The sequence below is a fragment of the Nannospalax galili genome, unplaced genomic scaffold (genome assembly GCF_000622305.1).
Source record: "Nannospalax galili isolate Female #2095 unplaced genomic scaffold, S.galili_v1.0 scaffold1941, whole genome shotgun sequence".
In the NCBI taxonomy this organism is placed as follows: domain Eukaryota; kingdom Metazoa; phylum Chordata; class Mammalia; order Rodentia; family Spalacidae; genus Nannospalax; species Nannospalax galili.
The window spans coordinates 72,044-84,696 of record NW_008344179.1 but is presented as its reverse complement, the minus strand read 5'-3'; the positions used below and the strand labels follow the sequence as shown (position 1 = coordinate 84,696).

Genomic DNA, 12,653 nt, shown 5'->3' with positions numbered 1-12,653 from the left:
TGTATGTATATATATGTATGTACACACATACACATTCTTATAGTCATGTCTTTTTTTTTTAATTTTGAGACCAGGTCTTACTCTGTATCCCTGACTGGCCTGAAACTTGCTATAGTGACCAGGCTAGCCTTGAATTCACAGAGGTCCATCTGCCTCTGCCTTCTGAGTGCTAGGATTAAAGGTGTGTACCACCATGCCTAGCCCCTCATGTGATATTTCTTTAATTTAGTAATATCTAATATTTGAGGTGATTGTTTTTCAAAGTAACACCTAATTTCTGTGGATTTTGTAATTTGAGGTTTTTATAACAGTTTTTGATAAATTTTATCTTCATATTAGATGCCAGTTCTACTTTTGGGGAAATATGTGACCTTTTCTTACGATTTCTTTGGTAATTTGTTAATTAACTCAGCCATATGCCAGTATGTGTGCTAATTAACAGGGCAGTAAGAGACTGTCCCTGCTTTCAAAAGAGAGACATGTAGCTGAAGCTGGTGACACTGCTTCTGCAGGGAGGCCTTGTGAAATACCTACCTTGTGTAGGTATTTATTGGACAGGTGGGTGAGGAAGTTGCCATAGGCAGCTGTGATCCGAAGAACAGTTCAGAACTGTGAATGTGTGGCTTATTCAAGAAAAATTCCCACTTTGCTTTGGAAGGCATAACGAAGAAGAGGCTTGAGAGAATATGATCAAATCTACCACCCCCTCATTCAATCCTGCCCAATTCCTCCACACTCCTTTCCACCATTTTTCTCTTCTAACTTCATGTGCGAGGACTGTTCTTTTTGATCAGAGCATTTAAGAAGGCACTTAACGTGTATAGTTAAAAAAAGGAAAAGGGGCTGGAGAGATGGCTCAGTGATTAAGAGTACTACTTGTTCTTGCAGAGGACCCAGGTTTGAGTCTCAGCACCCACGTGGCGACTAACAGCCATTTGTAACTCCAGTTCCAGAAATTCAACACTCTCTTCTGACTTCCTCAGGCATTGCAGGACATAGATACACTTATCTACACGCAGGCAATACACTTATACACATAAAATAAAAATAAATAAATTATTAACAGGAAAAAAAAATGAAAAGAGTGGAGCAACAAACCTGGGTTGTGGGCTTGAAAGTGGTGATTGAGGCAAGAGAGGTGGATCAGGATTTACAGAGTATGAGTCGTGGGCTTCAGGTGTTTCTGCAGAGCCTGCAGATGAGCTTGCAAGGCTCTGTCAACTCTGGAATTGTGTTAAGTGATCATAGGTATGTGTGCTCTATAGACCTTTTCCAAAGTGGTTTTGGTTTTGGTTTGGTTTTTGAGACACATTCTCCCAGCCGGCCTAGAACTTCCTATGTAAATCTTAGAGAGATCCACCTGCCTCTGCCTCCAGAGTGCTGGAATTAAAGGCATGTGCCACCACACCCAGCTTGTATTGCTTTTTAAGATTTAGTTCTTTTTATTTTATGTGTGTGTGTTGCCTGCTTACATGTGTACGCATGCCTTGTGTTCAAGGAGGCCAGAAGAGAGCATTGGATCCTCTGGAACTGTGAGTCTCCAAGTGGTTGCTAGGAGCTGAACCATGGTCTCTACAAGGGCAGCAAGTGCTTCTTAACTGCTGATCATCTTTCCAGCCTCCCCCCCACCTCCAAGCAGGAGTTTTTAGCAATCTTAAATACTCTTAAATACTATCACTTAAAACCGAATGATATAAAAGGCTAGAACTGAAGTCCTGGAAACTTGAGATTTGGGAGGTGAAAAGAGACAAAGCTGCCCCAGAGAGACAAAGTACATGAGGACAAATGGGATTAATATTGTGGAACATCAGATAACACACACATCATTTCAAGAAGACAGAGGTGCCGGTATTGGCAAGTGCTAGTGCATTGATTGTGGCCCTGACAGTTGAGCTCAGAGGGAGGTTCCTGGACAGCAGTCAGATTAGTGGTGACCATGGCCAGATCATTTAGGCTTGAAAGGTAGTAGGAGAAGTGGGGTAGAAAATGTAAGTGTGGGGCTGGAGAGACTGCTCAGTGGTTAAGAGCACTGACTGCTCTTGCAGAGGACCCGGGTTTGAGTCCTTGTCTTTAACTCTAGTTCCATTAACTCTAGTTCCAGGGGAATCCAAAGTCCTCTTCTGACCTCCAAGGCATTGCATGACATGGGTACACTCACATGCAGGCGATATACTCAAACACAAAAAATAAAAATAATAAAATATATATAAAAAAAAGAAAATATAAGTGGGAGCTGAGGATGTGAGCCTAGGCATATGGACTATTTTAAGGCATTACCTAGGAGAGTTTTGCTTTTACTGAACTATGTAAAGAAAAGAAATCTTAGGAATTTCCCCCTAAATGTGTTGGGGTGTATATATACAAGTTAAGAACAGTTTCCTGTCTAACCATGTTACCAGTTTTACATTCAACCCAGTTAATTTTTCCGTTTATTTCCCTTGTGTGTGTTTGTATGTGGCCATAACGGTATGTGCATGTTGAGGTCCAAGGTTGGTATCAGGAGTCTTCCTTCATTCCTCTTATACCTTATTCATTGAGACGAGGTCTTTCAGTTGAACCCAGAGTTCACTAATATGTCTAGTCTAGCTAGCCAGCTTTCTCTTGGAATCCTGTCTCTGCCTTCCAAAGAGTGGAGTTTTAGTCTGCTATGCCTACCCAGCATTTAGGTGGATTTTGAGGATAAAAATTCTGATCCTTTGGGGCTAGAGAGATGGCTCAGTGGTTAAAAGTACTGGATGCTCTTGTAGAAGACCCAGGTTCAGTTCTCAGCACCCATATGGTGGCTAACAACCATCTGTAACTCCAGTTCCAGGGATCCATGACATGGGTGCTCTTATATACATGTATACAATATACTCATATACATAAAATAAAAAATAAAATATTAAAACCCCTTTGATCCTCATGTTCATGAGGCAGTTGCTTTAACTATTGAGCCATCTCCCCAGCTTTCCAGTTAACCCTTTATATCATCTTGTATTTACTCCATATTTTTTTTAAATTAAAAAAATATTATTTTACTTTTATGCATGAGTGTATTTATTGCCTGCATGTATGTGAGTGCACCCATGTCGTGCAATGCTGCAGAGGTCAGAAGAGGGCTTCGGATTCCCCTGGAACTGGAGTTAAGGGCGGTTCATAGCCGCCATGTGGGTGCTGGGACTCGAACCTGGGTCCTCTGCAAGAGCAGTCAGTGCTCTTAACCACTGAGCCATCTCTCCAGCCCCTTACATTTTTTAATATTTTATTTATTATTTTTATTTTATGTGTGTGAGTATATTGCCTGCATGTAGGTAAGTGCACCAGTGTTGTGCAATGCCTGCGGAGAACAGAAGAGGCTGTCGGATCCCCTGGAACTGGAGTCATGGACAGTTGTTAGCTGCCATGTGGGTGCTGGGATTTGAACCCAGGTCTTCTGCAAGAGCAACCAATGTTCTTAACTGCTGAGCCATCTGTCCAGCCCCTTACTCTATATTCTTATTTTAAGACTTACCATGAGAGTGTGAGCTAGTAGGGCTGTACTCTCAAGTAGGGGAAGCATGAAAGCACAGGAGAAAGGAAATAATGGATGAAAGAGGAATCCTGAGAGTGGAGTGAATTAGCCTTGGGGAGAAAGAGTGATGGTTGATTAGATGCAGAAATGAGGTTTTTTTTGTGTCTTCATGATAATCACTTGATCCAAGAAGTTTTTAGATTTCTTGTAGAATGTTTTCAAAGATGTTTAAGTTACTGTGGTAGATTTTGGACTAAAACTGACAGTTTCTTGATGTATCTGCTACAGAGAGAAAAGTTCACAAGCCTCAAAGGTATTTATTACATCTGACCTATGTGGACAAAAATTCTTGTGCTTTTTAGTGGAGTCCCAGCTCCAGTTACGGTAAGTGTTTATATTTCCCATTATTTCTTTCTAAATAATTTAAGGTTAATTCCTTCTTTCTCCTATTTTTCTTATGTGGCTTCACTAAGAAATTACTTAGGCATCCTGAGATTGACATGTTCTAAGTGTACAAGTAAATTATTTTTAGTAAATTTTATTTATTTTTATCTTTTGGTGTTTTTATAGTCCCAGCTGGCTCGAACTCATTATGTAGACCAGGCTGGCCTTGATCTCACAGAGATTTACCTGTCCCTGCCTCCCAAGTGCTGGGATTAAAAGGAGTATGCCACCATGCCCAGCTAAGATTTATATTTTTATTATTTAAAATTATGTGTATGTTTATATGAGTGCAGGTGCCCGAGGTGGCCAAAAGAAGGTGTCAGATCCTCTGGAGCTAGAGTTAGAGGCAGTTGTGAGCTGCCCTACATGGTATAAACTACATCCTATAAACTGAACTCAGGTCCTCTGGAAGAGCAGTAAGCACTCTTAACTACTGAGCCATCTCTCCAGCCCTGATTTTTAGTAAACTTAAAAAAGTATGCAGCCATCACCACAATCCAGCTTACGAAAGTATGCAGCCATCCACCACAATCTATATGGCAACAGAATTATATAATCATGTAAATGGAGATTTAATTTAAAAAAATCGTCTTATATATCTCTGGCTGACCTGGAACTCACTATATAGACCAGGCTGGCTTAGAACTCACTATATAGACCAGGTTGGCCTAGAACTCACAGAGATCCACTTGGCCTCTACTTCCCAAGTGCAGGGATTAAAGGTGTACATCACCATGCCCCACCACATATATGTAGTTTTTTTGTAATCAACTTTTTTACTCTGCATAGTGATTTTTAGGGTGTACTATATTGGAACGGTTCTTTATCTCTGTTGCCATATCAGAATAATCTCTGTTGCCATATAGTTATTTATTGTATAGTATGCTGCATTACTTACCTGCTTATCAATTGATGGACACTGAACTTTGGAGCAAAATCTTTGTGGATCTCTCCTCTCTCTCTCTCTCTCTCTCTCTCTCTCTCTCTCTCTCTCTCTCCCCCTCCCCCTCCCTCCCTCCATCCCTCACTCCCCCTCTCCCTCTCCCCCCTCATCATCTATAATTTTTCTTTTGTAGCAGTGATTAAGTAGATACCTAGCAGTGAAATTGTTGGATTGAATGTTGAATTCATGTTTAATGTTTTAAGAAATTGCCCGGTTGATTTCTAATAGGCTGCATCATTTGCATTCCTACCACTAGTGTGTGAAGGTTTGTTTTTCTTTATCCTAAACAATGTTTGATAGTGTCAGTATCTTTGATTATGGCTATCCTAATGGAATGTGAAGTAGTGTCTATTATAGTTCCCTGATGTCTTTTTCATATTGATCATTTTCTCATTGTGGGCACATGAGAAGGATTCTCATCTACTTTCTTAGCAGAAATATCTATTCAATTATTTTATGTCCATTTTTTTGCCTTTTCATTAAAAAATATAACTTGTAGGAAGTTGAAAAATTATAGAGGTCCCTCTGGACCATGTAGTCTTTATTAATTTTTTTTATTACAGTTAATTATTTTTTTGTGTGCATATGCACTCATGCATCCCATGTAGAGGTATGAAGACAACTTGGAGGAGTTGGTTGTCTCCTTTCACCATGTGGGTCCTGGGGATCAAACTCAGGTTATCAGGCTTGGCAGCTATACCTTACCTGCTGATCCATCTCACTGGCCCCAATGCAGTATTTTTCTCCTCTGGTAATATCTTAGTAACTACAGTACTTTTTTTTTTTTTTTTTTGGTCTTTTTGAAACAGGGTCTCTCTGTAGCCCCAGCTGACCTGGAACTCACTAAGTAGACCCTAGGCTGGTCTTGAACTTACAGATATTTGCCTGTCTCTGCCTCCCAAGTGCTGGGATTAAAGGCATGTGCCACCACACCCGGCTGCAGTACATATATATATATATATATTTTTTTTTTTCAGTTTTGTATGTATTCATTTGAGTGTCTTTTTCTATGGTTCCATGCAGCTTTCTCACATTTGCAGATGTGTTTAAATGTTTTAACAATCAACATATAAAATACCTTTATCACCTTGAAGATTTCCCCTGTGCCACTTGTTTATAGTTATCCCATAGTCCTACTGGCAACCCCTCTTTTCCCACCCCTAGTAAGCACAGTCTTGATTTCCAGTTCTGTAATTTTACCCTTTGAGAATGTTACATAAATGGAACCACATAGTATACATCCTTTAAAGTCTTTCTTCCTTCAACATGGTACTCTGAAGACTTGTGCAGATTGTTATATCTATTGGTAGCTCATTTCTTTTTTTATTTTAATATATAGCTGTGTAAAGTTTCAAGAGAGTAATGATAAGACCCAGCTCATCTTTGGCTCTGTCACCAACATACATGCAAAGGATGCAGCACCAGTGGAGGTAAATGCAGATACATTTATTGCGAAGTGGAAAATTACTATGCTTTATAGATTTTTTCAGCCTAAAATTGTGTTAATTTACTCAGAATGAAATGGGAATATTTTTGTCTCTTTTTAGAAGATAGATACCATGTTGGTTCTGGAAGGCAATGGGAACCTGGTGCTGTACACGGGAGTGGTTCGGGTAAGTAAGCAGTGCTTCATGCTTGGGCAGAACTGTGTTCACTGTATAAAATGTGCTCTGCTCCTGCCTGCACAGGTTGGCAGGAGTCTGTCATTCTGCCTAGTGTGCTAAGGAAGGCGACAATTCTTGTTAAGTTGAAAGTGAAATTAATTGTGTAAGCTAGTCTTAAGTTGGACTAGGGCTCACTTGTTAAATGCATTGACACCGTGAACTTGTTACCAATGAATGGGATACTTTTATTGAGTATAGGTGGATTCTTAAAAATAAAGTTTTGAGCTGGGCATGGGGTTTAATTCCAGTACTTGGGAGGTAGAGGCAGATGGATCTCTGTGAGTCAGAGCCCACCCTGGTCTGCATGGTGAGTTTTAGGCCATCTTTATTTTTTATCAAATAATTATTTTGCTTTTGAGTCAGGGCCTCATTAAGTATTGCAGGCTGGCATTGGTCTTGGGATCCTCATGCCTTCACCTCCTAATTGCTGGGATTACCAGCAGTTACATTGTTGGCATTTGTCAACATGTCTGGCCTGCCAGTGTCTTCATTATTTTCCCTTCTGAATGCAACTCCCATCTCCTTCCCATATATGACTTTTCCAGTAACTCAGTCTCTTGATTTTTGTTACTTTCTGCAATTTATATTACTAAAGAAGAATTTGCTTACTTTCCTTTGTTTTTGAGTTTTTACCTAAAGAAAGTCACAGACATGACTCTGACTTACATAGATATACTATGTGGGGATTTTTTTTTTTTTTTTTTTGGTTTTTTTGAGACAGGGTCTCCCTGTAGCCCCAGCTGTCCTGGAACTCACTATGTAGACCAGGCTGGCCTTGAACTCACAGAGATCCGCCTGCCTCTGCCTCCCAAGTGCTGGGATTAAAGGCGTGCGCCACCATGCCCGGCCTTCTTTGTTTTTTGAGACAGGATCTCCCTGTAGCCCTAGCTGACCTAGAACTCTATGTAGACCAGGCTAGCCTTGGACTCACAGATATCTGCTTGCCTTTGCCTCTGGAGTGCTGGGATTAAAGGTATGCTGGCTGGCTTGGATTTTGCATAATATCTTGACTATATTGAACCCCCCCCTTGCTTTCCTGCAAAAATATTTTTCTGAATCATTCAAAAGAAATTATAGTGAGGTATTAGCAATTGGGTGGTAGAATTTGAACAATTGTTAAATAAGAATTTTATTTGGTATTTAGTTGTGTTTAGTGAGCACAAATTTTGACATACCTAAAGAAAGTTTCCTAAACATTTTACTTGAGGTTATGATCTATTCATTAAGGCCAATTTTTTTTTTTTCCCCCATATTTTTATCACTCAAAGGTAGGAAAGGTTTTCATTCCTGGACTTCCAGCTCCTTCTCTGACTATGTCCAGCAGCATGCCTCGGCCTAGTACACCACTTGATGGTGTTAGTACTCCCAAGCCACTCAGTAAACTACTTGGATCAATGGATGAGGTAAGACATAGATTAGGTGTTGTCAGAAGTTGATAGTAATTTAAACAAATACTAGTTCTTTCTATCTTTTTAAACTTAATTTTAGGTAATATATAGACAAGTGTTTTCAAGTGCAAATGATCTTAACCATATGCTGACCTCTCTAGTACTGAGTGTAGAGCTCTTCAAAGGTTTAGAGATGAAAGTTGTTCTCTGTTTAGAAGGTGTGCTGTCTGCATAAGAAACTATAATTTAGGGTAGCCTGTTAAGACTTGTGAATGAGGATCAAAGGGAATATGCATCCTGTTGGATGGCAAGGTAAAAGCAGAGTCTCCTCTCTGAGAAGCATGTCTCTCTTGACCTGAATCTTGAGGATAAGTAGAGTATCTGGAAATAGAAAAGGGCATTTGGGGCAAAAGCAGGCAGGAGAGAGCAAAAGATTTTTCTTTCTGTTTTTAAAAATTATTTTAATTTTTTTATGTGTATGAGTATAATGCCTGCATGTATGTAAGTGCACCCATGTCATGTGGTGCCCACAGAGGACAGATCAGATCCCCTGGAACTGGAGTTACAGACGGTTGTTAGTTACCATGTGGGTGCTAGAATTTGAACCTGAGTGTTTTGCAAGAACAACACTGATTGTTCTTATCTGCTGAGCTATCTCTCCAGCCCCTTATTTATTATTTTTATTTTATATTATGAGCATATTGCTTGCATGTATATAAGTGCATCTGTGTTGTATAATGTACATGGAGGCCAGAAGAGGGCATCAGATCCCCTGGAACTGGAGTTAGGGGCAGTTGTTCACTGCCATATGGATGTTGGGAACTGAACCTGGGTCCTCTGCAAGAGCAGTCAATGCTCCTCACTGTTGAACCCCCCCTCCTTTTTTTTTTTTTTTGAGACAGTGTAGCCCAGGCTGACCTCAATCTGGCCTAGGATGACCTTGTAGTCCTGATTCCCCTGCCTTTACCTCCTTCTTGCTGGGATTATAGGTATGAACCACTACACCCATATAGGATGTTCTGTTTTTGTGTGTTTTTGAGACAGGGTCTCCCTGTAGCCCCAGCTGGTCTGGAATTCACGATGTAGACCAGACTGGTCTTGATCTCACAGAAATCTGTCTACCTCTGCTTCCTGAGTGTTCTCAGTGCTGGGATTAAAGGTGCCCACCTGGTTGGTTTATTTCTTTTTTTTTTTTTTTTTGGTTGTTAGTTTTGAGACATGGTCTCACTGTAGCCCTAACTGGCCTGGAACTCATTATGTAGACAAGGGTCTCACAGAGATCCACCTGCCTCTGCCTCTGCCCCTGGAGTTCTGGGATTAAACACCATACTGGCTTAGCCAGTCACCATGTCCGGCTGGAAGATTTCTTTTAAGTGCATATATCTCCATCTTGTAACACATAAGACTACAAGACTACAGTAAGACTACAGTAAGTAGTGTGTTGGGTGAGACAGGACAGAGAGTGGGATGAAGTAGTAGTAATAATTCTTGAGAGTTTTTCTACATGCTAGGCACTAAGTGCTTTGTCAGTATTATCATATTTAAGGGCTTATAGCAACTTTACTGATTGGGAAGATAGTTCTGTAATCATTATATAGATGGGTACACATCTTTTGTGATAAAAAATGCTTTACTTTTTTTTTTTTTTTTTTTTTTTTTAAGGAATTCATTAACCTAGGTATTAGTGTCTTTTGCTGTCAGGTCCCAGGAAACATAGTTTAACATATCTGCAGATGGAGTTGCTGCTTCTCCGCTAGATTGTGCCAGAGTTAAGAGTAGTGGAGTTGGTTTTCCAGGTAACTGTTGGAATAGAAAGCAGCCATAAGTTTCAAGCTTCATTGGCTCTCAATTTTGATAAAATCTTTGCTTAAAGATAGCCTGTAATTTGAATTGTATGAATACAGAAAAGGTCAGTAATCATGACTAGAAACTTAAGATTGGAAGCACCTGTGTTAGTAAAAAGGCCATTTAGAGTTTTCATTTGCCTGTCTGTAAAATAATTTCTGTCCTTATATTCAAATATTTGTTTATAGGAGAACTGGTACTCACTAGTGGTCTAATTTCTTCACTTTTCCTTGTAGCTCTTCTCTCTGGATTTTTAGGTCCCCAAGTCATGACTCAGCCTGTGCACCTGCCACCCCTCCCCAGCCTCAAAAGTACAACTACCCAGATCAGAAAAAGCACTGTAGCAATGTTGTGTGCCCCCTGCCCCAGCTCCTAGGTTTTCCTCTTGCTTAGACCTTGATCCCTTCAGTCCAGATTGCCTCCATAGCTTTCCAGTGCCGTTAGTCAGATGTTACCTATGAAGACCTTGGTCTGCTTTGAGGTACTTCATTATCTCTGGAACACAATGAGTTGAAGTATTGGATCATGTACAAAAATATAGCTAAGTTCTTTAATTCTTCAAGAAGTACTTTATCTATGTTGTATTATGACTTTTTATAGGCGGTTCTGTTGTCCCCTGTTCCAGAACTGAGGGATTCTTCAAAACTTCATGATTCTCTCTACAATGAGGATTGTACTTTCCAACAGCTTGGAACTTACATTCATTCTGTTAGAGATCCTGTTCATAACAGAGTTACTCTAGTAAGTATAGCTTTAAAAGATCAGGTAGCTTTCCAAGAATTATTTGACTGATTATTCAGATTTGTCAGAAGGTAAAATTTTGTGCAAAAAATGAAACTAAACATCTCAGGATTTAAAAAAAAAACTGTGTGTGGGTGGGAGTGGGCTGTACACATGCATGTGGAGGTCAGAGGACAACTTTGTGGTGTCAGTTCTCTCCTACCTTTATGTGGGTTGTAGGACTCAAACTCAGGTTGCCAAATTTGTGTGGCAAGTGCCTTTACCCGTTGAGCCATCTTGCCGACTCCATGTCTCATGATTTTAAAAATACACTTTAATGTGTAATTTTTGTATTATTTTACTTTAATTCTGCTTATGTTTTTCTAAAGTTTCTATATTGTTAAAATTTATTGAAAACAAGCATGTTAAGGTATTCAATTATATGCTTTTGTCTTTACAGTGAAAGTAAGTCACCTCTTTGATGATGGTGTCTATTAGTTTTTATTAAGACAAAAATTTTGAATGTATTTTGCAAATAAACATATTTGTTTGGAAATGTTTATCTCTTTAAAAAATGCAGTTTATTTTATTGAATTTTGCTTTCAGGTGAGCAGTGTTATAAATTACAGATTATTTTTTTGAACTTTCAGAGACTTAGAATGTTCAGAATTGTTCTTTTTTTTTTTTTTTTTTTTTTCTTTCTTGTTTGTGTTCTTTTCACTAGGAACTGAGTAATGGCTCCATGGTCAGGATCACAATTCCTGAAATTGCCACCTCTGAATTAGGTACGATTGAGACGCAGGCCTCTCTTACATGTTTCCAGTTTGATTTATTACTTTCAGAGTAATTGCTCATTTACATTGATAATTGAGGCTTACAGATTATTTGGTCCATTTTCAAGCCCTTGAGTCAGGCTTTTCATTTTGCAGACTGTAGTAGACAGTTGAAGAGTACTTTGCTAGGTCTTCTCCACATCTCTGAAGTTGCAGTACAGTTAAATGAGATGCCAACCCTGTTTCTAGAAGGGTTTTTTTTTTTTTTTTGGTGCGGTGCTAGGGATTAGCTAAAGTCTGGCTTTGTCACTAAACTGAATCCTAATCACTCTTTGTTTTGAAATAGGCGCTCACTAAGTTGGCCTGAATTCACTCTATAGCCTGGGCAGGCCTTGAAGTTGGAATTCTCCTGCCTCAGTCTCTTAGTTCCTTTTAGTTCCCTGAGACTACAGGCATGTGCCATAGCAGCCAGAATCTGAGACTCTTGTGCCTTGGAAGTTATGCTATGGGGACATGCTTTTTTAGAAAAAAGTTTATTGAATTTTTGTGTATTTCATACAGAAAATCATCTTTATACCCCCTTCCCCTTTGGCACTGTCCCACAAATGTCCCCCACCCCCAAACCCCCAGAATTCATACCTTCTGTCGTTTCTGTTAAGGTCTGTCATGTAAAGTTAGTGGGGAACATAAAAAGTTTTTCTTTTTAAAGAAAAACTAAGAAGTGAGAAGCAATTAAAATATTTCCTGGCATATTTAATAGTGTTTTCAATCCTAAAATAAATTTCTCAGTATTCGGATAAATTATAAAATTAACATAATTACTTTGATGGAGTAAAAGAGTATTATATTCAAAATGTAACTAGAGCTATTATAATAAATCATTGGAGTCTGCTTCAATTATTACTGAAATGCGTTTGGAAGATACTAGTGGAGGTTTCTGAACAGAATGGTAAACAGAATGTTAGAATTGGAAGACTGCCAACAAACATAAGAAAAGGATGTTTATGTGATAGGACATTGATAACATGTTTTAGTTTCAAAATTTAACAGCCCAAATAAGACATTGAGCCAGGTGTGGTTGCACATGCCTTTAATCCCAGCTTGGAGGTAGAGACAGTCAGGTCTCTCTGTTTGAGTGTTTGAGCCCATCCTGGTCTAAAAAGTGAGTTCCAACCACCTAGGCAGCATCTTTTTTTTTTTTAAGGGTGGGGGTGGGTCAGAGGGAGGAACATGAAACACCTAGCCAAGCCTGATGACATTGAAACGTAGAACCCACGAGGTGGAAGAAGAGAACGCATTCCTACAAATTGTCCTCTGACTACCACACATGTGCTTTGGCATGCACTCTTTTACCCCCCAAAAATGAATAAATGTAAATAAGGG

General features: G+C 39.4%; 1 protein-coding gene across 1 annotated transcript in view; it reads left to right on the top strand.

Annotated features, from left to right (window-relative positions):
• The window catches only part of Anapc1 (anaphase promoting complex subunit 1), a gene marked incomplete at its 3' end in the record, with an annotated part of 89,460 nt that overhangs the window by 12,464 nt on the left and 64,343 nt on the right, over positions 1-12,653 (top strand). The window contains 6 exon segments of the mRNA XM_017799944.2: positions 3,782-3,877; positions 6,220-6,310; positions 6,428-6,493; positions 7,813-7,947; positions 10,378-10,518; positions 11,222-11,282. Of these exon segments, the coding sequence (XP_017655433.1) occupies positions 3,782-3,877; positions 6,220-6,310; positions 6,428-6,493; positions 7,813-7,947; positions 10,378-10,518; positions 11,222-11,282 (590 nt within the window).